At 55.8% G+C, this 21854-nt stretch overlaps 1 protein-coding gene across 2 annotated transcripts in view; it reads left to right on the plus strand.

Annotated features, from left to right (window-relative positions):
- The window catches only part of COLEC11 (collectin subfamily member 11), a 51374-nt gene extending 32480 nt beyond the window's left edge, over window positions 1–18894 (plus strand). For both annotated transcript variants that reach the window (XM_073022753.1, XM_073022752.1), the window contains 4 exons: window positions 10730–10801; window positions 13469–13522; window positions 17007–17102; window positions 18125–18894. In XM_073022753.1, coding sequence (XP_072878854.1) covers window positions 10730–10801; window positions 13469–13522; window positions 17007–17102; window positions 18125–18516 — 614 coding nt within the window. In that variant the 3' untranslated portion in view covers window positions 18517–18894. The remainder of the gene's footprint in view (window positions 1–10729; window positions 10802–13468; window positions 13523–17006; window positions 17103–18124) is intronic.
- The last annotated feature ends 2960 nt before the right edge of the window (window positions 18895–21854 follow it).

The following is a 21854-nucleotide window of genomic DNA, read 5'->3' on the forward strand; positions in this document are numbered from 1 at the left end:
CTGGGCCCTGGTGCTTTTGTTCATGGGAACTCACTAGGGAAGAAGCGTGACTTCCGGGCTCTGCAATAACCAACTGACATTCTTTCTGATAATCGTGGCTGTTTCTGTCAGTTGTAAGTGCTCTGTTCTGGATACTGTTTATTCTCAAGGACATTAGGTCAAAGAGAGAATGGAATATGTTTACATATGATGTGGTATTTATGGGAATAAACTTAGGACTTTTTATATGCAACCTGGAACGAGTCTCCTCCCAGAGACGTAGGACGCTCTGGGCGCTCTGCCTGTGTGGTAAGCAGTGCTCGGGCCCCAGGGGGCTCAGATGTGCTGGGAACCAGGACCTCAGCCACCACCACCCTCCACACAGTCTCCCTGGAGTCTCACTCTCCAGTGGGACACAGCCTTGCCAGCTCCCCTGGCCCACTGGCTTTTCTGCCCATGGGCTTGCTAGCTGGGTGCTAGTGGATAACTTTCTAGCTCATTGCAGCGGGGGCACAGTGGCAGTTCCCTGATGTCCAGTCACCGACATCTGTGGCTTCCATGGCTTTGTGCTGCAAGGACTCACCTGGAGAAAAACAGTGACCTCTGCGGGAACTTGGGGGCCAAGACTTCCCGGTTTCTAGCGTCCTGGGAACCACTGCAGTCCTGGGCAAACTGGGGGCTGCAACTCAACTTCCCCTGGGCACGATGATGCTGGGCACAATGATGCTGTGCATGACGACACTGGGCGCGATGACACTGGGCACGATGACACTGGGCACGATGACGCTGGGCACAATGATGGGGGCATGATGATGCTGGGCACGACAACGCTGGACCTGATGACGAGGGGCACGATGATGAGCACGATGATGGAGTGGATCTGGGCATAATGACACGGCATGACGGAGGGCACGATGATGGGCCCAACGATGGGGTGGATCTGGGCACGACACTGGGCATGACAGAGGGCACGGTGATGGGCACGACGATAGGGTGGATCTGGGCATAATGACAGGGTCGATCTGGGCACGATGACGACGCTGGGCATGATGACACTGGGCATGATGACGGGCTGCATCTGGGCATGATGGCTCTGGGCACAATGATATTGGGCATGAAGATGGGACACGATGGGGTGGATCCGGGCACAGTGACTCTGGGCACAATGATGCTGAGCACAGTGATGCTGGGCACGATGACAGGGTGGGTCTAGGTATGATGCCACTGGGCATGACGATGCTGGGCATGAACAGCGTGGATCTGGGCACGACGATGCTGGGCACAACGCTGCACATGATGACGCTGGGCAGAACACTGGGCATGATGACAAGGTGGGCCTCAGCACCTGTTCCAGTGCTTCTCGAAGGGACTCCTGAAGGGGAGGAGCATGCCTGGGAAGAGTGGGGCCTGGGTGTGACAGCCCTGCTCCCATGCCAGCCCTGCTGTTGCCCAGCCCGTGACCACTCCAAACCATTGTTTTCAACTTCTGACATCAAAATCACAGCCTTCACAGGGCGTTGCTGCCATCATTGGCCCCGGGTCTGCAGATCCGCTCTCATCCTTGCGTCTTCAGGTCCTAGCATGAGACCTGACGTTCGGAAGGCCCTCCGTCCACTCTTGGAAAAATATCCTGAGGTTTCATATCTTCGAATACCTCTGCAACCTGTGGGTGATCCCTGTCTATGACCAAGGGCCCCCCATCTGTGTCGTCCTCCCTTCCCAGGTGAAGGAGCTGCCCCGCCGGGTTCTAGAGAGCTGGTCTGTGGGACGAGGCTTCCGGCCATGCTGGGTAGATGCTGTGTTCTCTGCTTGTCTCTGGAGTCAGGGCTCTGCTTCAGGTTTCCCCAGGGGCTCTTGTTTAAATGCAGCTCCTGGCCCAGGAGGATGGCCTGAGACCCTGCACTGGTCTTAGCAACACCCAGGTGCTGCTGCAGGCCCGGGCTGTCCCCATTGGTGGGGTCCAGATGCCACCGCAGGCCCGGGCTGTCCCCATTGGTGGGGGTCCAGGCGCCTCTGCTTCCACAAAGTGCACGCTCTGCTCACATGGGGGCCTGGCTGCAGCGGGGGCTGCCCTGAACAGGCCCGCTGGGTGTGCGCTGGGGGCGTTGAGGGAGTGTCCTGTGGAAAGTGAGACCCCCGCCCCCCGCTCAGGGTGGTAGTGCGGCTGGGTGGCCTGTTCTGAGATAGCAAAGCCAGGCTATGGCCCAGAGAAAGTCCGGCTGTTAAAAATCGCCAAGGAAGCTGAATTCCAAATGCTCTTTTTGCCCCTTCTCCGCTTCAGAGGACTGTGTGAAGTATTCATTAAAATTAATAAGAACTCCGCACCTGCTTTGAGCTGCTCTCAATCCTCACGCGTGTCCAGAGGACAGATGGGAGGCACAGCACTGCTCACAATGGCGATGAGATGTGGGATGGGCTGTGGCATTCGTGCCCAGTGCGCCGGGTGCCGCAGCCAGAAGCTCCTATGGCAGAGAGGGAAGGGATCCAGGGGCGTCAGGCGCGTTCCTGTTGTCGCGTGCAGCCAGCGGGAGGCGGTGTTACTTGCCTCTTGCAAAAAGCTTTCTGTGACTTGGAGGTGCACGAGGTCTTGGGAGAGGGAAAAAGGCCTTAGGGCTCTTTTTCTAATCCGCTCTCCTCAGAAAAACCTCTGGGTCTATAACCACACTACTGTGCTGCCCACGGGTTCGTTTCCAAGAACCGTCTTCAAGTTGAAACAAGTCAGCTACAAAAAAGGCTGTGGTGTGAAGTAGAGAATGTGTTGACCATCTCAGTGGATTTTAACGGTTCTCACCTTTTCTTCTTCCTCCAAACACCCCAAAATAGAATATTTCTGTCAGAAACAACAGCTCACACCAATAGGTCCCAGTGTGTGTGGCTGATATGTGGAGGTTGGGGTGTAGTGAGGGTCTCCTGGGTGCTTCTGGGGTTCTCAGTTTAAGCCTGGGTGCTGACCAGCTGTACAAGCTTGAGTTGTGTGAGGATAAAAGTATGCGTGTGTGCATGCACTCATGCACACATGTGTATAGTGTGTGCATGCAGACATGCGCACATAGCATGTATGTTTGTGCATGTATAGCGGTATGTATGGATACATATATGTATACATGTGCATGCATGTGTGCATATGTATACATACCTGTATGTGCATGTGTGCATTTGTGTGTATGTGCATATAGCATGTGTGTGAATAGTATGTACGTGTATGTGTGTTCCTATAGTACGTGTGGGTATGTCATGTGAATATGCCTTTGTCTATGTATGTGCTGCTGGATGCCCTGTTTTGAGATAACAAAGCCAGGCCACGGGTCCAGAGAAAGCCCAGTTGTTAAAAATCGCTGAGGAAGCTGAATTCCAAGTGCTCTTACATATGTGTGTATATGTGTATGTTTGTATTCATGTATGTATCTTGTGTGTACACATGTATCCATATATGTAGGTTTGTAAGTTTTATATATGTGTATACAGGTATGTTTATATGTACATATATGTGATGTTCTGATACATGCTATGTGTGGTTGTATTTATACATGCATGTTTGCATGAATGTGCATGCATCATGCATATGTGTATGCATGTGTGTATATGTGCATATATGTTTGCATATTGCATATCTCTGTTAATATGTATATGTTTGCATGCACATGTGTGTATGTGGAGGTGAATATGCACATCTCTATGTACATATGCATGTGCATGTGTGTATAGTATGCATACACATGTGTGTATATATGCATGTAGATGTCTGTGCATGCATATGTGTATAGTATGTATGTGTGCATATGCATGTGTATGCATGTGTACATGAATGTATGTGTGTATAGTATATGTGCATGTGTCTGTGTATAATGTGTGAGGGGACTTCAAAAGGTTTGTGGAAAAATGGAATTAAAAAATAAAAATAAATAGATAAACTTTATTTCTCAGTGTAAGCACCATCAAGTTCAAGACACTTTTGTAAGTAATTATACCAGCCATTTAGTCCATCCCTGAAGAACCGAGGGTCCTGGGAATGTCACCATGTCAATGCAGTCTTTTTTACGTTGTTTACGGAAGAAAAATGAGTGCCCTTTACAGATATTTTAAGATAAGGAAACAACAAGAAGTCAGAAAGAGCCAAATTGGGAAAGTTGGATGCTTAATGATTTCCAATAGAAACTCTTGCAAAGTTGTCCTTGTTTTATATGGAGAATGAGCAGGAGCATTGTTGTGGTGGAGAAGGGCTCTGTGAAGCTTTCCTGGGCATTTTTCTGCTAAGGCTTTGGCCAACTTTCTCAAAACCCTCTGATAGTAGGCACGTGTTACTGTTCTTTGGCCCTCCACAAAGAGAACAAGCCACACGGCTTGAGCATCCGAAAAGCCTGTTGCCGTGACCTTTGCTCTCGATCAACCTGCTTTGCTTTCCTGGCCCACTTCCACCTCTTGGTAGCCACTGCTTTGATTGTTTCGTCATTAGGATTGTATTGGTAAAGCCACGTTTCATCTTCTTTTACAATTTTGAAGAAATGCAATACAATACACGCCAGTAATCTCCGCACTTTGGGAGGCCGAGGTGGGTGGATCACCTGAGGTCAGGAGTTCGAGACCAGCCTGGCCAACATGGTGAAACCCCGTCTCTACTAAAAATACAAAAATTAGCCAGACCTGGTGGCGTATGCCTGTCATCCCAACTACTCAGGAGACTGAGGCAGGAGAATCACTTGAACCTAGGAGGCAGAGGTTGCAGTGAGCAGAGATTGCGCCACTGCACTCTAGCCTGCGTGACAGAGCAAGGCGCTGTATCAAAAAGAAAGTTAAGGAAAAATTTTAAAAAATGATTCTGAGGCATTCTTCCAAGAATTGTAACAGCAAACCAAAGCAGACTGGCCGCGAGCGAAGGTCACGGCTACAGGTTTTTTGGATGCTCGAGGCATTTTGCTTGTTCTCTTTCAGGAGGTCCAGAGAACAATAACATCTGCCTGCTGTCGCGGTGTTCAGAGAAAGTTGGCACTGGCTCCTCCAGTGGAGAGAGTGTTTCTCCGCCCCCAGGCCCAGCTGTGCCCAGTGCCTGGCGCTTCCCTCAAAGGCTTCCCTGCAAGGCTGAGGGGACTGTGGAGAGGGGTCTGGTGGTCCAAGCTATGGGTTTAGGGCAGAAGGGAATAAGGAGGGACAGGAGGGTTTGGGCCACCTGTAGCCATCCCAACTCCCCACCAGCCGAGTGCACTTGGTCGTGGCTGACACAGGGGAGTGGGCTCGGAGGGGGCTCTGCTCGGAGGGCTCTGCCTGCTGCTTTGCACACTCTGGTCTCTCCGTCTCCTGCCCCCGGGCTTGGGAGTGGGGCACTGCTTGTCCTGCCACAGGAGCCCAAACCTGCGCTGTGTGTCCAGCCCCCCGCTCTTAGAAATACAGCCTTCCCGCGGTTCCTGGCCCGTGGAGGGCGGCTTTGGCTGTACCCAGGGGTGGAAGCCCCACAGGCTGGGGCCTGCCCACAGTGGAGGTGCAGGCTTTGGAGCCCTGGACATGGAGTCAGGAGGCCGTGGTCTGAGTGAAATCCACGCCGTCAGTGTGCGCTCCTGCTCCTGATGCTCACTGTGACCCGAGGCATGGAATGCCCTGAGGTGCAACTTGACAGGGAAACCGAGGCTTACAGAGGGCTGTCACTTGTGCAAGGTTTCATGGGTGGAGCACTGGGATTTGGGGCCAGGCCTGTCTGATCGCAGAGGCTGTGCTCTGAATCACGGGACAGTGTGTTCCTTCCTGGCTCGCTGCGTGACCCGTGGTGGTCACCTGACTCTGAACTGCGTGACCCGTGGTGGTCACCTGACTCTGAACTGCGTGGCCCGTGGTGGTCACCTGACTCTGAACTGCGTGGCCCGTGGTGGTCACCTGACTCTGAACTGCGTGGCCTGTGGTGGTCACCTGACTCTGAACTGTGTGGCCTGTGGTGGTCACCTGACTCTGAACTCCTCTTCTGGAGCAGAGGGCAGTGTCTCCGTCTCTCAGTACCACACAGCGGGCAGCTCCCAGGACAGAGATGATTTCCTCCCAGCTGTGGAGGCTGGAAGTCAGGGATCCAGGTGACGGCAGGGCTACTTCTCCCAAGGCTGCTCTCCGGGGCTTACAGGCAGTGTCTTCCTGCTGTCTCACGTGGCCTTCCTCCATGCACGCACAATCCTGGCCTCTCTTTCTCTTTGTGTAAAGCCACATTCCTGTTGGACCAGGGCCCACCTGTGTGACTTCTTTAAAAACCCTGCTTCTAGTAGGAGTCACACTGGGGTTAGGGCTCCATTGTTGGAATTTTGGAGGATGTAATTCAGCCCTAATAAATGGTGCTGCTAAGAACCATCATGTACGTGTGGATGTGCTTTCCTGGCACACAGTCTACCTGGCAGTATTCTACTTATTTCTGAAAGATGGAAAAATGAGCAGAATCCCGGGACCCCCACCGAGTCCCCACCTGGAGAGGGGCAGCATCAGAGCATGGGAAAGAAAACCAAAGTCCTAGCCCTGGGAACATCACCTGCCCATGAAAAAGCCCGAGCACCACAGGGGCTGAGGAGCGACGTGGCAGAGGCAGATTGGGTTCCTTCACCTGAACGAACAGTTAACTATTTGCTAAGAAGCTTCCACCTGGAAAAGATAAGGAGGGTGCAAGGGGCCTCCTCCCCACCTGCAAATTGTTTCTCCCTGAGACCCCTGTGAGATGAGATGTGAAGCTGTTCAAGGACAGTAATGGGGAGAGAGAAGTGACCCGCAGACCTCGTCTTCCCACCTTCCTACCCAGACAGCTCCTCCCTGGAGGATGAGGCCAGGTCCACAGGCTGACAAGTAGAGCAGGATGGTGAGGCGCAGGAAACAGTGGAGGAGAAGCCCCTGGGGCACAGATGCTCTTGGCGAGGTGTGCTCCTCCCACCTTCGAGAAAGACTCATTAGTGGTTCAGTCCATCAGCTGGAGGAGGCACCGTCCTGCTGTTGCAGACAAGTTAAAACCTGAGAGTGAGTTGAAAGCATTTGGCCTTTAGCCATCTCTAAATTGCACGGCCAGACGTTAATGCAAATCCAAGGTCATCACTGACACTTGGCACCTGTCTCCAGCGAGTAGAGCTCAGCTCCTGCCCTTGGAGAAGTGTGGGACCCAGTCCCTGTCATAGGGGGTTCTGAGAAACCCCTGCTCTGGCTGCTTGCTGATTGTGAGGGTGCTGTGAACGCGTCCAGCCTGATCTGGCAGCCTGAACCTCCTCGCGAGGGGACAGAGGCGACCACAGCTGACGGGGGGGGAGCAGCATGAAGACGTGGAGGGGGAAATAAGAAGCACAAACATTGAGGCTGTCCCAACCTTCCTCCTAACGGCCAGCACAGAACCTTGGGAACGGCGCGGTGGAGAGCTGGGCACAGGAGAGTTTGTCTTTGGACAGGAGACCCGAGGAAGACGCATGTTCCTGGGCCTGGGACAACAGACAGGGCCTGGGACAACACAAAACAGCAGATGTGCATTTTCAGGAACATCAGCTTTTCTGTAGGACCCTCTGCGGGAGGCCGAGCAGAAGCACGGGGCTCACCTTTCAGCTTCAGAGCACGGTGAGGGACACCTGCCTCACAAACTCATCTTGCCCTAACTCTCTCCCAAAGGCCCTGTCTCTAAATACCGGCACCTTGGGGTCGTGGCTTCAACAGAGGAATTTGGTGAGGGGCACAGCTCCGTCCACTGCAGGAGGTGACGGTGCTCAGGCTGTGACTGGGCACTCAGTGTGGGTGGCTGCGTCCATCCTGCCGAGGAACCAAGACATACCAGGGTATGTGCTGGGGAAAGGCAGCCAGGATGGGGCAGGGACTGAGGGTTTCTAGCTGGGTGAAGGGAAGATTTCAGAGAGAGAACAGTTTTTAAATGTCTGGGGGACTCTTGGAGAAGGTGAGTTCAGCTAGCTTTGCATTTCCGTGGGTGCAAAACCAGGCTGACTGAGCGGACCCAGCAGAGCGACAACTTCCCAGCTCCTCCAGCCGTGAGAACTGACCGTACCGTGCCTCCTTCTGCAGCAAAGCAGGGCCCCTCAGTCATATTCCAGGGAGAATTGCAAATTGCCTCCCTTGCAGCAAGTTTTGGGCATGTATAATGGGTTGGCTGGTTTACTGAAGCTGTTTGTTCCAGTCGCCCTTCTCTCTCCTTGCTCTGGCATTTTACTATTACAGAAATTTCAGGTTGAAATTGTCATGACTCAGAACAGCAGGAACGGGTGCCTGGCACCAGCTGTCAGAAGAGCAGGCCAGGTGGCTCCAGGAGGCGCTGGACTCACAGGCTGCCGTGGAGAGGGATTCGGAGCAGGGCAGGGCTGGCCCCTGATGGAAGGTGACACACTGAGTGTCCCCTCTGGTGTGGGGGCCCTGCCCCTCCCTCTGTGAGACTTCCTGGCTGTCCACCTGGTCCCGGCCCTGCCTGTGTCTTGGGCCCTGTCCTCACTGGGTGGCCCCCTGCAGCAGTGCCTCTAGCTGCCTTGCTGTGCCCCTGCCTACCCCGCTGCCCTCGGGTTCCTCCCCGGACTCCTCTTCCTCATGTGGGTCTCCTGAGGGGCCGCCCGGCCCCTGCCTCCCACTGGACACTTCTCTCAGGTGCCCTCCTGGCCCTTGTCACTATCACATCATGACCCCTCTCCCCTGCCTGTCCCCCTCTCCCCTGCCTGTCCCCCTCTCCCCTGCCTGTCCCCGTCTCCCCACACGCCCCGTGGCATCCCCCTCTGTGCCTTTCCAGAGCTGTGTCTCCTGACCCCGCCTCGGGGAGGGCTTGCCACCCAGTGCCAGCTGTGTGTGCCTCATCCACACGCCCCATCAGGCACGAGGTTCTGCCAGCGCCACCTCCTGGGTGTCTCCTCGATCTGGGCCATTCTTCTCGTCCTCCCAGACCCCGCCTGCCGTGACCCCCTTCACCCCCGGCCTGCTCTGCCCTTGGCCTCCTTTCATGCCTTTCAGCCTCTCCAACAAGTGTTGCCAGATGCTTCCTGAACACAAGTCTGGTCTCACCGCCCTCTTCTCCAACTCTCTGCCTCTCCCACAGCACAGAGCATGCACCACACCCTCTCCGATGCTTTCCTAGGCTCTGAGGATGGACGAGGAAGTGGCGTCCCCGTGCCCTTTTTCTATTCCCTTCCTCTTGCATGCACTGCAATTGCTGGACTGCTGTCCTGATTTACCAGTAGACCCTGAGCTCTGACTCCTGCAGCCAGCGCCCTGCACAGCTGGTGACACAGTGCCTGGGGCGCAAAGCAGAGTCGCCTCCATGCTGGCTGTCCAGCTTAGGTGCCATTAGGATCTTCCCCTGCCCCCCTCATCCCCCCATTGTCCCCCAGGCTGGATGTGGCCCCCAGCTGCCAACATCAGGAGAGCAGCCTGGGCCTCAGAGCAGCAGGGCGTGGCTCTTGTCCTGGCTCTGCCATGCCAGGCTGTGTCATTTTCGTAGCCAGATAAGAGAATGCCTGTGAGTGTGCTTTGTGAATCAAGGCTACACTTTAATGCAATGTAAACCACTCTTTGCAGGGGTGTGTGTGGTTTCATTTTAGCAAAGCTCACTGAAGTCTATGTTCTGTCCTCTGGTTTCTATCTATTCTGAATTGGGGGAACATTACAACTGCTTTGCAAAACAAGACTAGGAGTTCCTGGCAGGGAAGTCCTTGGTTCTAAGGAGGTAGGTGGCGTCACTGCGGGACAGAGCGTTATCTGCGTGCAGTAGAAAGTCCTTCCTGCCACCCCCTGTCTTGCAGGATCGCCCACATTGAATTGCATTTAGTTCCTGCAACAGTGGGTTATAACTGATCATGAAATCCTAATAATGTATAATCACGTCCATGAGAAAGAATTACTGAGTTAAATCAGGTCGCCTGTTTCTTTTCCCAGTTTTTCCCTGTGTACTTGTTTGCTGTTTGCTGGTTGGGTTGGTGGTCAGTGGTGATCACTAGCAGGCAGGTAGGAGCTGTTGCTGAGGGCTTAACACTTGGTGGGAGGGAGCACTGAGAAACTCCACCCTCTGGTTTAATGTGTTCTAGGGACTGGGTGACAGCGGCATTCTTCGGGCATGGTCCAGTGATCAGAGAGACAATCCCGTGGGATCTTGGTGTCCCTCTTGCTATGAATGAGAGGAGAAGGGTGGGGGACACACACCACACACCACCGCTGCACACACCCAGGCTGGGGACAGGGGCCAGCAGGTCACGGGGATCCAGCATTCTGCTGTAGAGCAGGTCAAGTCGGGAGGCATCTGGTGAAGCACTCCTGGGACCCTCCTCCCTGGCTCAAGTTCACACACCCGAGAGGAGCCAGGGGCTTTGCCACCTGCACCCACCCCCCACACTGTGTTCCTGACAGTGCTGGTTATGTCCATGCTTGCAGGGTTGTGGGTATGTGGTTTGGTGGGTACAGGAGTAAGAGCTGGGAGGTTCTGCCTTGCTGGGATGGAGGAAAGACAAGCTCTCCCCTCACATGGGCACAGAGGGGATGGACCATGGTTGAGTTTGGAACTTAGGGATGCCCTGTTCGGCCCCTCCGTTCCATACTGTGTATGACTTCTGGGGGAAGTGCATCTTCCTTCGGAAGCTGTATCAACAGGCGACCTGACCGTGACAGTCACCTGCGTGACCTTGGAGAGATTTAGAGCTGTCTGTCTTAGTCTCTTCTATGTGTCTGCGATGTTAGGAAGGAGGGCGGTCGGGGCACCTGTGCACATGTGTGATGGAGGAGGCCACGGGATCATCTGTGTATCAACCAACTTTGCTTTTATTGTTTTCTACAGGAGACGTGGGGGACAAAGGACAGAAAGGCAGTGTGGGTCGCCATGGAAAAATCGGTCCCATTGGCTCTAAAGGTATTTGCGATGTGATTCTTGCCTCATTTCCCCCCGCCCCTAGGGTCAGTGTCTGGATCCCCTGAGAATAACTCTAGCGTGGATTGTCTCGTGCGGTGCTCCTGTTTATGCTCTGTGCGTGCTAGAGAAGACATCTGCCGTGCTTCCGTTTTGGAGGTGCTTGGAGCTAGTTGCTGGCTCTGTGCTTACAGGGTGCGGTGAAGTGCTCCCCATCCTGTGGGATTTTCATAGCACCCCAGGATGGAGGGGCTGCGGCAAGTGCGCTTGGGCAAGACTCTGGCTGTGTAGCCACAACGTCCTTAACAAGTTTGGTAACACGCTTACAGCCTCACGTAAGGCGCGGACGGACCCTGCTCAGGAGGCGCCGCGTCTGTTCCCCCAGCTCGGGTCTCAGGCATTTCGAGGTGATGGGATGATTCTTGGTGAGAACAGGGTGTGGGATGGCAGCAGCGGGTGTGAGCAGCAACTATGGCGCCAACACCTGGGCTCAGGCTACACCTGCGGGTTCTGATTGCACCGTCTCCGCTGCTGCATTTGCCTGCACAGCCTTGGTAAGGTGGGCAGATCAGCTGTGCCTCCCGTGATGAGAGACTGAGGCCAGGACAGCCAAGGGGTTGCTCAGAAGGTGCTGTTCCTATGCCCCCCTCACCCCCCGCCATCTGGTCAGTGGATGTCTTTGGGGCGCTTGGCTTGTTCCAGGTGTATGCTGGGCTCTCGGGGATGGAGCCGGTGGGAGGGCAAGGAGCTGGCCCTCCCTGAGCTCTGCAGGTGTGGACTCAAGAAGTCTCCTTGGGGTCCCGCATGGTGTAGCAATGTGGCTGAGCTGCCCTGAGCACCAGCGGTGAAGGGAGTCTGTTGTGGTCTGTCCAGTTCCGGGGCCAGCTTCTTCTACTTCATTCATCTGCCTCGGAGCAGGTTGGCTCAGGTACCAAGAGGCTACGGTCTGGAGTTTGAGCTGGGAGGGGGTTCTCATGGTTTGTTCTGATCCATGGTCACGGACCTCCCGCTAGCCCAGCCCGTACCTGGTAGAAAGGGCTTTGTGGCCAGGAGAGCGGTGGGGAGGGGCCCAGCTCAGCTGTGGGCCTCCTGGAAAACCTGTGAGAGAGAAAACCTTCCCTGCCACGGCCAATCCAGTGAAGAACACACAGAGAATCAGGGGATCTGGAGGGAGGAGCGGGCTTCACAAACCCAAATAACATCATGGCAAAATACTTATATCCCCAAACTTGCCATTTTAAGTATTTTAAGTGTACAATTCCGGGACATTAAGTACATTTGCAGTGGTGTACAGGCATTACTACGATTTCCAAACCCTTTTCATCTCTCCAAAGAGAAACTCTGTTCCCACTAGGCAGTGGCTCCCCGTTCTTCCTCCCCCAGCCCCGGTAACCTCCAGTCTGCTTTCTGTCTCTGAATTGGCCTATTCTGGATATTTCACATATGTGGAATGATAACAATGTTTTGTCCTTCTAGTTGATTTCACTTGGTGTAGTGTTTTCAAGGGTCACCTGTGTGGTAGCATGGGTCAGAATGCCCTGCCTTTTTAGGGAATAATATTCCACCATATGGATGGACCACAACTGTTATCCATTCACCTGTCGGTGGACATGTGGGTTCTTTCCACCTGTTGCTTTTGTGAATAACACCACGTTGTGTATTGATTCACACATAGGGATGTGTATACTTTTACCATGCGGTGTGTGCTCTGGGCAGATTCCGGCATCTCCTAAGGGGCAGCTGGTCCAGGCTGGCCTTGTTTGGCTTTGCTTATTTGATTTGCCTTGTGTCTGAGATTGTCATCCTGGGTTCTGATCCAGCTGTGCTTTCATTTCCAAGCTCCCGATGCTGATAAAGGAACACAAAGGAATCGGGTGGGTGGAGGCTGCGGAACTCCTTCCCTCCTTGTGCGAATGGAATCGGAATCTACACAAGTCTCTTTGCAGAGGCACTTGGGGCTTCTCTGTGAGAATAAAGAGAATGCATTAGAATTTATTTCTATTAAGTCACATGACTTAATTTTTGAGCAGCTAGAAAGCCCTGTTGCCATCATTTTGTTCAACACCCTTGTTTTGTATGTTGAGGAAAGCTGAGGGGCAGGGTGATGAAGTGGCTTGTCTCATCTAACTGGAGGTTGGGTCCAGGCCAGGATGGAGCCCAGGGCTTCTGGTGTCTGGGCCCTCCAGGACACCAGGCTGCTGCGAGCAGGGACAGGAAGGACCTTGAGCTGGGACAGGAAGGAGTGCGCTGACTCTTGGATTAGATGAGCTCTCAGGCCCGCGCGGCGCTCCCATCATGCTCGATCTGGATTTTCCTGCTGTTATGAGAGGCGTGTCGGCTGTTGGGGGCAGTGGCGGCTCACTCATGGCACCAGGGATTCATGAGACGATGTCTGCAGAGTATTCCATCAGATATCCTGGATTTTCCAGAACTGACTTAAAGAATGATCACCCGATAATCCCTGTCACCCCATGACATGTATACGGTTCGTATCACATAAATAGTGCCGGAAGCAGGAATTACCTGCAGAATGGAGCTCCGGTACTTCACAACAACAGGGAGGCCTGGGAGAAATCCACGAGACAAGTCACATTTTCAGTCTTGTTGTTTTTAACTCAAAGAACACGTCCACCTCTGCCTGGTGACTTGGACCTTGTTTTTCATTTTCAGGTGAGAAAGGAGATTCTGGTGACATAGGACCCCCTGGTCCTAATGGAGAACCAGGTATGGCATAAAGGGTCCAGGATTTTTCATATAATGTATTAAAAATTGCACTTTGGAAAACAATGTAGATCATTAAATACAACTGCGGTGGGCTGGGGAACAGAGCGCATGCGCCGGCCATGTGGTCCCCGTGTCAGTGATGCTCTCAGAGATGCTGCGGTGTTTGATTGCCTTCTACCTGAATGTGAATGACCTCTTGGGAGTGTCATCTGCCTGTCCACTGTGTTATTCTGTCTGTGTGTGTAGCTGGGCTCAGTGACACCGGTCCTAGGAGGAGCATTCTCCACTTCTTCGCTTCTGTGGGCACCGGGGTCTCCTCCTACCGCCAGACTTCTCAGAAAGCACATCTGGACTTTGTGGCTCTTTCCCTGGTTTCAGACGTCCTTGCATCCGACTCCCACAATGGTGCTCCACTGACACGGCTCCCCTCGGAGGTCCCAGGGAGCTCAGATCCAGCCCAGGTGGACGTGGCTTCCCTGTGGGGCACCTGCTTCCTGCTGCCAAGTCACCAGGACACGTTGTGTCCTGTCCTCTGTCCCTGCCCTCTGCCGGCCTTCACGCGCCACCCCCCACCCCCACTCTGCTATCTTTCTCCCAAAACTCCTTCTGCAGCTCTTCTGCTCCCTCCCCAGAATGGTGACCTCCTCTGAGCCCTGGTACAGCCTTCACCCCCATACCCCTACACGGTGGCCCTCATGAGGTCAAGCCCCAAAGGACCCATGTCTGGTGGGCATCTCCACTGGGGGTCTCATGGTCCCCATCTGTCTCACTGGAGCCCTTCCCTCACACCCTGGATTACCACACTGGACACTCATCCCCCACGTACATCCCACACTGCACGCCCACCCCCCTCACATCCCACAGTGGGCACCCACCCGCCACGTACATCCCACAGTGGGCACCCCCCTGCCACGTACGTCCACAGCGGGCACCCCCCGCCACGTACATCCCACAGTGGGCACCCACCCGCCACGTACATCCCACAGTAGGCACCCCCCCGCCACGTACATCCCACAGCAGGCACCCCCCCGCCACGTATGTCCCACAGCGGGCACCCCCCTGCCACGTACGTCCCATAGCGGGCACCCCCCCGCCACATACGTCCCACAGCGGGCACCCCCCCGCCACGTACATCCCACACTGCACGCCCACCCCCCTCACATCCCACAGCGGGCACCCCCCGCCACGTACATCCCACAGCGGGCACCCCCCCGCCACGTACGTCCACAGGGGGCACCCCCCACCACGTACGTCCACAGCGGGCACCCACCCGCCACGTACGTCCACAGCGGGCACCCCCCGCCACGTACGTCCACAGCGGGCACCCCCCGCCACGTACGTCCCACAGCGGGCACCCCCCGCCACGTACGTCCCACAGCGGGCACCCCCCGCCACGTACGTCCCACAGCGGGCACCCCCCGCCACGTACGTCCCACAGCGGGCACCCCCCGCCACGTACGTCCCACAGCGGGCACCCCCCGCCACGTACGTCCCACAGCGGGCACCCCCCGCCACGTACGTCCCACAGCGGGCACCCCCCGCCACGTACATCCCACAGCGGGCACCCCCCCGCCATGTACATCCACAGTGGGCACCCACCCCCATGCCCATTCCACACTGTACACCTGTCCCCCACCACCAACTCCCAAGCTGCTCACTCATGCCCCATGACAACGTCAGGCATCCTCTAATCTTCCCTCTGCTTCAGCCCCTCCAGGCGGGGGTTGTTGCTGCGCCCCTCTCACCCCACCCTCTCCCTCATTCAGGCCTCATTGCTTTCGAGCTGAATTCCTGAACTAACATCCTGATGGCTCTGTGCCCTCCAGTCCTTTTTTATTGACCACAAAAGATGCTTAAGAGGTACTAAATTAGGTGGAAGATACAGTGTTTAAGTAACTAGAATAGTCTTTCAGTCAGACTCCAACCTTCCCCTCTTCCCTCAACCAAGAAGCTCGACAGCTGGGCCTCGGAAGAGAATTCAGTGCGTTCAGTGTGTTCACGGGGGTGGCGGGGAGCGTCCCTTCCGCAGGCGTCTGCTCGCTGGAGCCAGCCTTTCTCCCTGAGACGCGCTGTGTCTCCGTGATGTCACTCGCTTCACAGCACATTCAGAAGGTGCTCTCCGAGAAGGATCTGACCCCTGGAAACTAGGGGGAAAACAAAGGGGCTAGATTTCTGAACAAAAGTTCTTGTTTTAAAAGCTCCTCCCGCATCACAGAGATGAGGAGGAACAGCTGCTTGGGAGGTGTCCTTGCCTGCGCGACTTTGTTCCATACGAGTGCGCTGAGATCAGTGTCACTGAGTGGCCGAGCACCATCCGCTCAGGGCACCTCCAGGCACTCAGCCAATCTGAGGGGCCTGGACAAAGCCTCTGGGAGACAGGAGGACCCGGAGGCAGGTGAGGGCAGGGCAAGAAGAGGGGACGTCCTGGGGCCGAGCTGCTGCCATCAGGCCTACGGTGGTCAGAGAGTTTGGAGGTTATGAGGAAAGGAATCCACCCACCTCCCCTGACAGGGGTCTCTCCAGAAAGCCTCTATTACTTCAAACCTCAGGGAGCTCGAAGATAAAATATATTTTTAAAAAATGTATCTTAGATAAAACTTCCACTAAAAAAGTCCCAAAACCAAGGCAAACCCCAAGAAAGATCAAGTTTCAAATGTGCAAATGTGAATCAGGGGGTCTCACGTATGAGGGCGAGGTGGGTGGTTTGGGCTCTACGTGATTGCCGATGTCCAGGAAGACGGGATTGAACTTCTGCAGGATGTGCCAGACTGCAGGGGGGTTGAGACCACACAGTGGAAACTGTGGGAAACGGCGCAAAGCCCACCCACACGCCTCGCTTCCTCCCAGGCCTCATCCACGGCCTCCAGGTGCTCCTGGTGATGCTGCCCTGTCCTCCCTCCCTGAGCCGTCCCTCACGCCCTGTGTGTGCCCACGATGCCCAGCTCTGCCCTGGCCCCTACTCCCACCTGACATGTCACAGGCACCTGCGTGTTGGCGATTCCGCCTCCTGTACTCGGCTAGGAATGGAACGGCCCCGCCGCCTCGAGAGCTCTGCACAGTGGATGCTGCTGCTGCCGCCTTCAGCTCCCCTCAGCCCCCCTCAGCCCTGCAGTGCCCCCAGGCCATGGAGGACTCTGCTGCTGCCAGATGTTCTACCTTTTCTCACTGCACACCCTCAGCCAGACCCGCTTCCCTGGGTCCCAACCCTGCCCTGGGCTGCTTCCCACCCCTGCACCTCCATCTCTCTTCCCTCTACAGCTGGTGAGGTTTGAAATACACATGTCTGCCCTCCCTCTGTTCCTGTCGAGGTCTTTCCCTGCTCCCCCTGCCTTTAGGATGAAGTGGGAGTTGGATATTGCGGCCTCAAAAGCCCGTGGGGCATGTTTGTTGAGTAAAATGCGTATTTCTGGGGAGGGGTCCTCGTCTCTCTTCTGAGCCCGAGTCCTCATCCAGTCTTTGTAACTCACCGGCCTGGCCCCCGCAGGCCTCCCGTGTGAGTGCAGCCAGCTGCGCAAGGCCATCGGGGAGATGGACAACCAGGTCTCTCAGCTGACCAGTGAGCTCAAGTTCATCAAGAACGGTATGTGGCTCCCGGCGCCACCCTCCCTCCCTCTCACCTCCAGGCCCGTCCGAAGCCACCCGGCAAGGGCTCTGCAGTGGCCACGCCTGCCCTGTGGTCCCTTGCTGCCCTGCCGGCCCCTGCTGCCCTCCAGCCCCTGCTGCCCCGCGGTCCCCTGCTGCCCCGCCGGCCCCTGCTGCCCCGCCGTTCCCCTGCTGCCCTCCAGCCCCTGCTGCCCCACCGGCCCCTGCTGCCCTCCAGCCCCTGCTGCCCCGCCGGCCCCTGCTGCCCTCCAGCCCCTGCTGCCCTCCAGCCCCTGCTGCCCCTCCAGCCCCTGCTGCCCGCCGGCCCCTGCTGCCCCGCCGGCCCCTGCTGCCCCGCGGTCCCCTGCTGCCCCGCCGTCCCCTGCTGCCCTCCAGCCCCTGCTGCCCCGCCGGCCCCTGCTGCCCTCCAGCCCCTGCTGCCCCCGCCGTCCCCTGCTGCCCTCCAGCCCCTGCTGCCCCGCCGGCCCCTGCTGCCCTCCAGCCCCTGCTGCCCCGCCGGACCCTGCTGCCCTCCAGCCCCTGCTGCCCTCCAGCCCCTGCTGCCCCGCCGGCCCCTGCTGCCCCGCGGTCCCCTGCTGCCCTCCAGCCCCTGCTGCCCCGCCGGCCCCTGCTGCCCTCCAGCCCCTGCTGCCCCGCCGGCCCCTGCTGCCCTCCAGCCCCTGCTGCCCTCCAGCCCCTGCTGCCCCGCCGGCCCCTGCTGCCCTCCAGCCCCTGCTGCCCCGCCGGCCCCTGCTGCCCCGCCGGCCCCTGCTGCCCTCCAGCCCCTGCTGCCCCACCGGCCCCTGCTGCCCTCCAGCCCCTGCTGCCCCGCCGGCCCCTGCTGCCCTCCAGCCCCTGCTGCCCCGCGGTCCCCTGCTGCCCCGCCGGCCCCTGCTGCCCTCCAGCCCCTGCTGCCCCGCCGGCCCCTGCTGCCCCGCCGGCCCCTGCTGCACATGGCTGTGCCTTAAGTTTGTTGCAGAGATGCAAGTGCTCGCTTTTCAGCCCTGCCCTTCCCCACAGCTGTCGCTGGTGTGCGCGAGACGGACAGCAAGATCTACCTGCTGGTGAAGGAGGAGAAGCGCTATGCGGATGCCCAGCTGTCCTGTCAGGGCCGAGGAGGCACGCTGGGCATGCCCAAGGACGAGGCTGCCAATGGCCTGATGGCCGCATACCTGGCGCAGGCCGGCCTGGCCCGTGTCTTCATCGGCATCAACGACCTGGAGAGGGAGGGCGCCTTCGTGTACTCCGACCGCTCCCCCATGCGGACCTTCAACAAGTGGCGCAGCGGCGAGCCCAACAACGCCTACGACGAGGAGGACTGTGTGGAGATGGTGGCCTCGGGCGGCTGGAACGACGTGGCCTGTCACACCACCATGTACTTCATGTGTGAGTTCGACAAGGAGAGCATGTGAGCCTCGGGCTGAGGCTGGCCGCCGGGAGAGCCCGTGAGCCTCCGCATATGAGCCTCAGGCTGAGGCTGCCCACTGGGGACCCCATGTGTCCCGGCAGGGTTGGCAGAGCCAGAGCCCAGACCATGGTGCCAGCCAGGGAGCTGTCCCTCTGTGAAGGGTGGAGGCTCACTGAGTAGAGGGCTGTTGTGTAAACTGAGAGAACGGCCTGTGTGTAAGAGGAAAAAGAAAGTGTCCCTGGGCTGCTGTCTCTGAGGAAGCGGAGTTTCATTACCGTCTTGTAGCCCCAATGTCATTATGTAATTATTACCCAGAATTGCTCTTCCATAAAGCTCGTGCCTTTGTCCAAGCTATACAATAAAATCTTTAAGTAGTGCAGTAGTTAAGTCCAAATGGTGGCAATGGGGTCTTGAATTACTACCTTTTAATTTCTATATGGAAAATAACTCACTTCACTTTGACTGATGCTTCTGTAAATTATATTAAAATATAGGTTCCTTCACACTATTATCTATGTAAAAACAATTTTGCTTTGCTTCAAACCCAGATTTCAGGAAAACACCACCAAAATATTCTCCAAACTGTCCTACTACATGTGTGGAGTCATTTTGTTCTCTTAATTTTTTCAATAGCTCTATTAGTTATCTTTTTTATTTTAATTAATTTTTGTAGAGGTGAGGCCTTGTTATGTGGCCCAGGCTGGCCTTGAACTCCTGGGCTCAAGCGATCCTCCCACCTCGGCCTCCTGAATAGCTGGGACTACAGGCAGGAGCCACCACACCCAGCTTGTATGAGTTATCTATTGCTGGCTAACAAATTACCCCAAAACTCAGTGGCCTAAGAAAGATTGATTACCTCCCAGATCAGAAATCTGCACAGGGCTTAGCTCGGTCCTCTACTTTGGGGCCTCTCCCAAGCTGAAACCAAGGTCATTCCTCCTGCAGTTTGGGCAGAACTCAGGTACTCCTCAGTTGTTGGACAGAGGGCCCCAGTTTCCCACCAGTTGTGGGTCACAAGCTCCCGCAGTTCCCTGTCACAGGGGCCCTTCCCCTGGGCTGCCCACAATGCGACAGCACCTTCCTCAGAGCAGCCCAGGAGAAGAGCTGAAGAGAGAAGCCACAGCCTTTCCTGTGCTCACCTGGACATGTCCTGTTGTCTGCATCTATTTGCATTGCCATAAAGGAAAACCCAAGGTTGGGCAGCAGATCAAGAAAGAGGTTTATTTGGCTCATGGTTCTGCAGGCAGCACTGGAAGCATGGTGCCAGCATCTGCTCCTGGTGAGGCCTCAGGCCGTGTCCACCCTCAGCGGAGGGGGAGGGAGAGCCGGCACTCACAGAGATCACATGGGGAGAGGGAAGCCACAAAGAGAGAGAGGGAGGTGCCAGGCTGTTCTGCATAATCAATCAGTTTAGGGAAGGAACAGAATGAGAACTCACTCACTGGGGTGAGGACTGAGGACAGCACCCAAGACACTCGTGAGGGTTCTGCCCCCAACCCAAACACCACCCATTAGGCCCCACCTCCACCACTGAGGGTCACATTTCAACATGAAATCTGGAGAGGCCCAACAGCAAACCACAGCACGTGCCTTCCCTCTGCGGTGCTCCACCAGCTCGCTGCGAGGCACTGGGTGCAGCCCCTGCGTGGGGGTGAATACATACCAGCAGGTGGGGACCACTGGGGGTCAGTTCAGAAGCTGCCCACCACAGTACCTCAGTTGTTTTTTTTGTGTGTTTCAGAATCCCAATAAAAATAACAAATATCTCCATTTTTAAAATAGAACACACAAACACACACATTCCATCCCAGCTAGTATTGTGGGGCGAGAGGGAGCTGTGGAGCCGGCTCCCAGGGGCTGGTGTATTTGTGCACATCCTGCAAGGGAGGCCCCGGCGGCCCTTTGTTCTAGGTTATCTATTCTGGTTGTTTGCAGAGTGAAATGCCTTGGAAGATAAAGGTAGTGTCTCCCTTCCTTGTCTCCCCACCGGAGAAAAGGGCAGGTTTGCCTGCAGCCTTGGAAAATAGAGCATCTCGTTCTGCGACAACGGGCAGGCATGGTTACTGTCCAGCATGATAAAGATGATGTCTCCCTCCAGGAAAGAGTGCAGGCGTGTGTACTACCTGCTAGAGAAGAACCGGGTGCCCTAGGCTCAAGGGTCCTCCCTGTAACAGACCCACTGCATGTGCAGGTGCTGTCTGCCTTCCTCCTGAACCCCTGAAGGGAGTGGAGCCCAGGATACTGGTGCAGAAATGCCAATACCCTGGTCACAGCTGTTGATGTAAGTAACAAAGTCCTTTGTCTCTGACCCAGAAGTCTCATGTCTTCAGCCAGCACCCATGTACCTGGGGCTGTAAGTAGGGTAAAATCTCAGACCCTTCACAGTTCTTGACAGGAATTTCTTGATATCTCCTTGAATTTAATTCTCGTCTCACTGGAAGGACATAGCAAACACGTTTATTCCGGACCTGAGCGGTCCCTGGTTTGGTTGGATGGGAAGAGGAGCGCCTTGTCTTATGTAGCAGGTTCCAGGGAATGATATACAGCCAGAGAAGCAGGTGCTGCTGCCTCGCCTGCTGGAAGGGAGCCCGTCAGAGTGGCCAGGCTTTTGCTTCATTGGCGCAGACTCTGCGTGAGAGATGGAGTCTTCCTACTGGTGCGTATATCCTTCTGGTGCTTACAAGTTACTGCAGCCATTAGCTCACCCCTCTATCACTCACCCATGCATTCATTTACTAAGCAGTCAGTTTGAACATTTCTCTGTTTCTGACTCTGTCAGACCCATGGTTTTCTGTGTGGCAGTTCCACTGATGCCTGGAGTGTAGCTGAGGAATTGGGAGATGCTGCTGTGTGTGTGTGTTTGGGGGGCAGGCTGTGTGTGGGGAGGGTCGTCACTGAGCAGGTCATCTCACTGAATGAGCAAGTCCTCAGTGGTCCCACTTCTGGTCTCACAGGCTGTGCTCTGCTGGCCATCATCCCCGTGAGGATGCAGAGCCACTCCCTCAGTCCCCGCACCCCTCATCCCTCTATTGCCTCCGAACTCGCTGGTTCACTGAGGTGGCCTTGAAATGTAGGGCCCCAGACAGGCTGCGGGGTTGTGCGTGTGATGACATGGGACCATGTGAATGTAATTTGTAGTATTTTCAACAGGACACACACATATGTCTAAGAAGTTAAAATCCTCCTCCTTTTCTTCAACTTTGCTCTAGTTGAGGGTCAGTCTTTCTAGGCCTTTTCCAAGAGCATGCGCGCGCGCGCGCGCACACACACACACACACACACACACACACACGTGATTAAACGGACCTGGAGAATGGGTTGGGGGTGGGCATTCTTTCTCAC

The sequence above is a fragment of the Chlorocebus sabaeus genome, chromosome 14 (assembly GCF_047675955.1).
Source record: "Chlorocebus sabaeus isolate Y175 chromosome 14, mChlSab1.0.hap1, whole genome shotgun sequence".
NCBI classification, from domain to species: domain Eukaryota; kingdom Metazoa; phylum Chordata; class Mammalia; order Primates; family Cercopithecidae; genus Chlorocebus; species Chlorocebus sabaeus.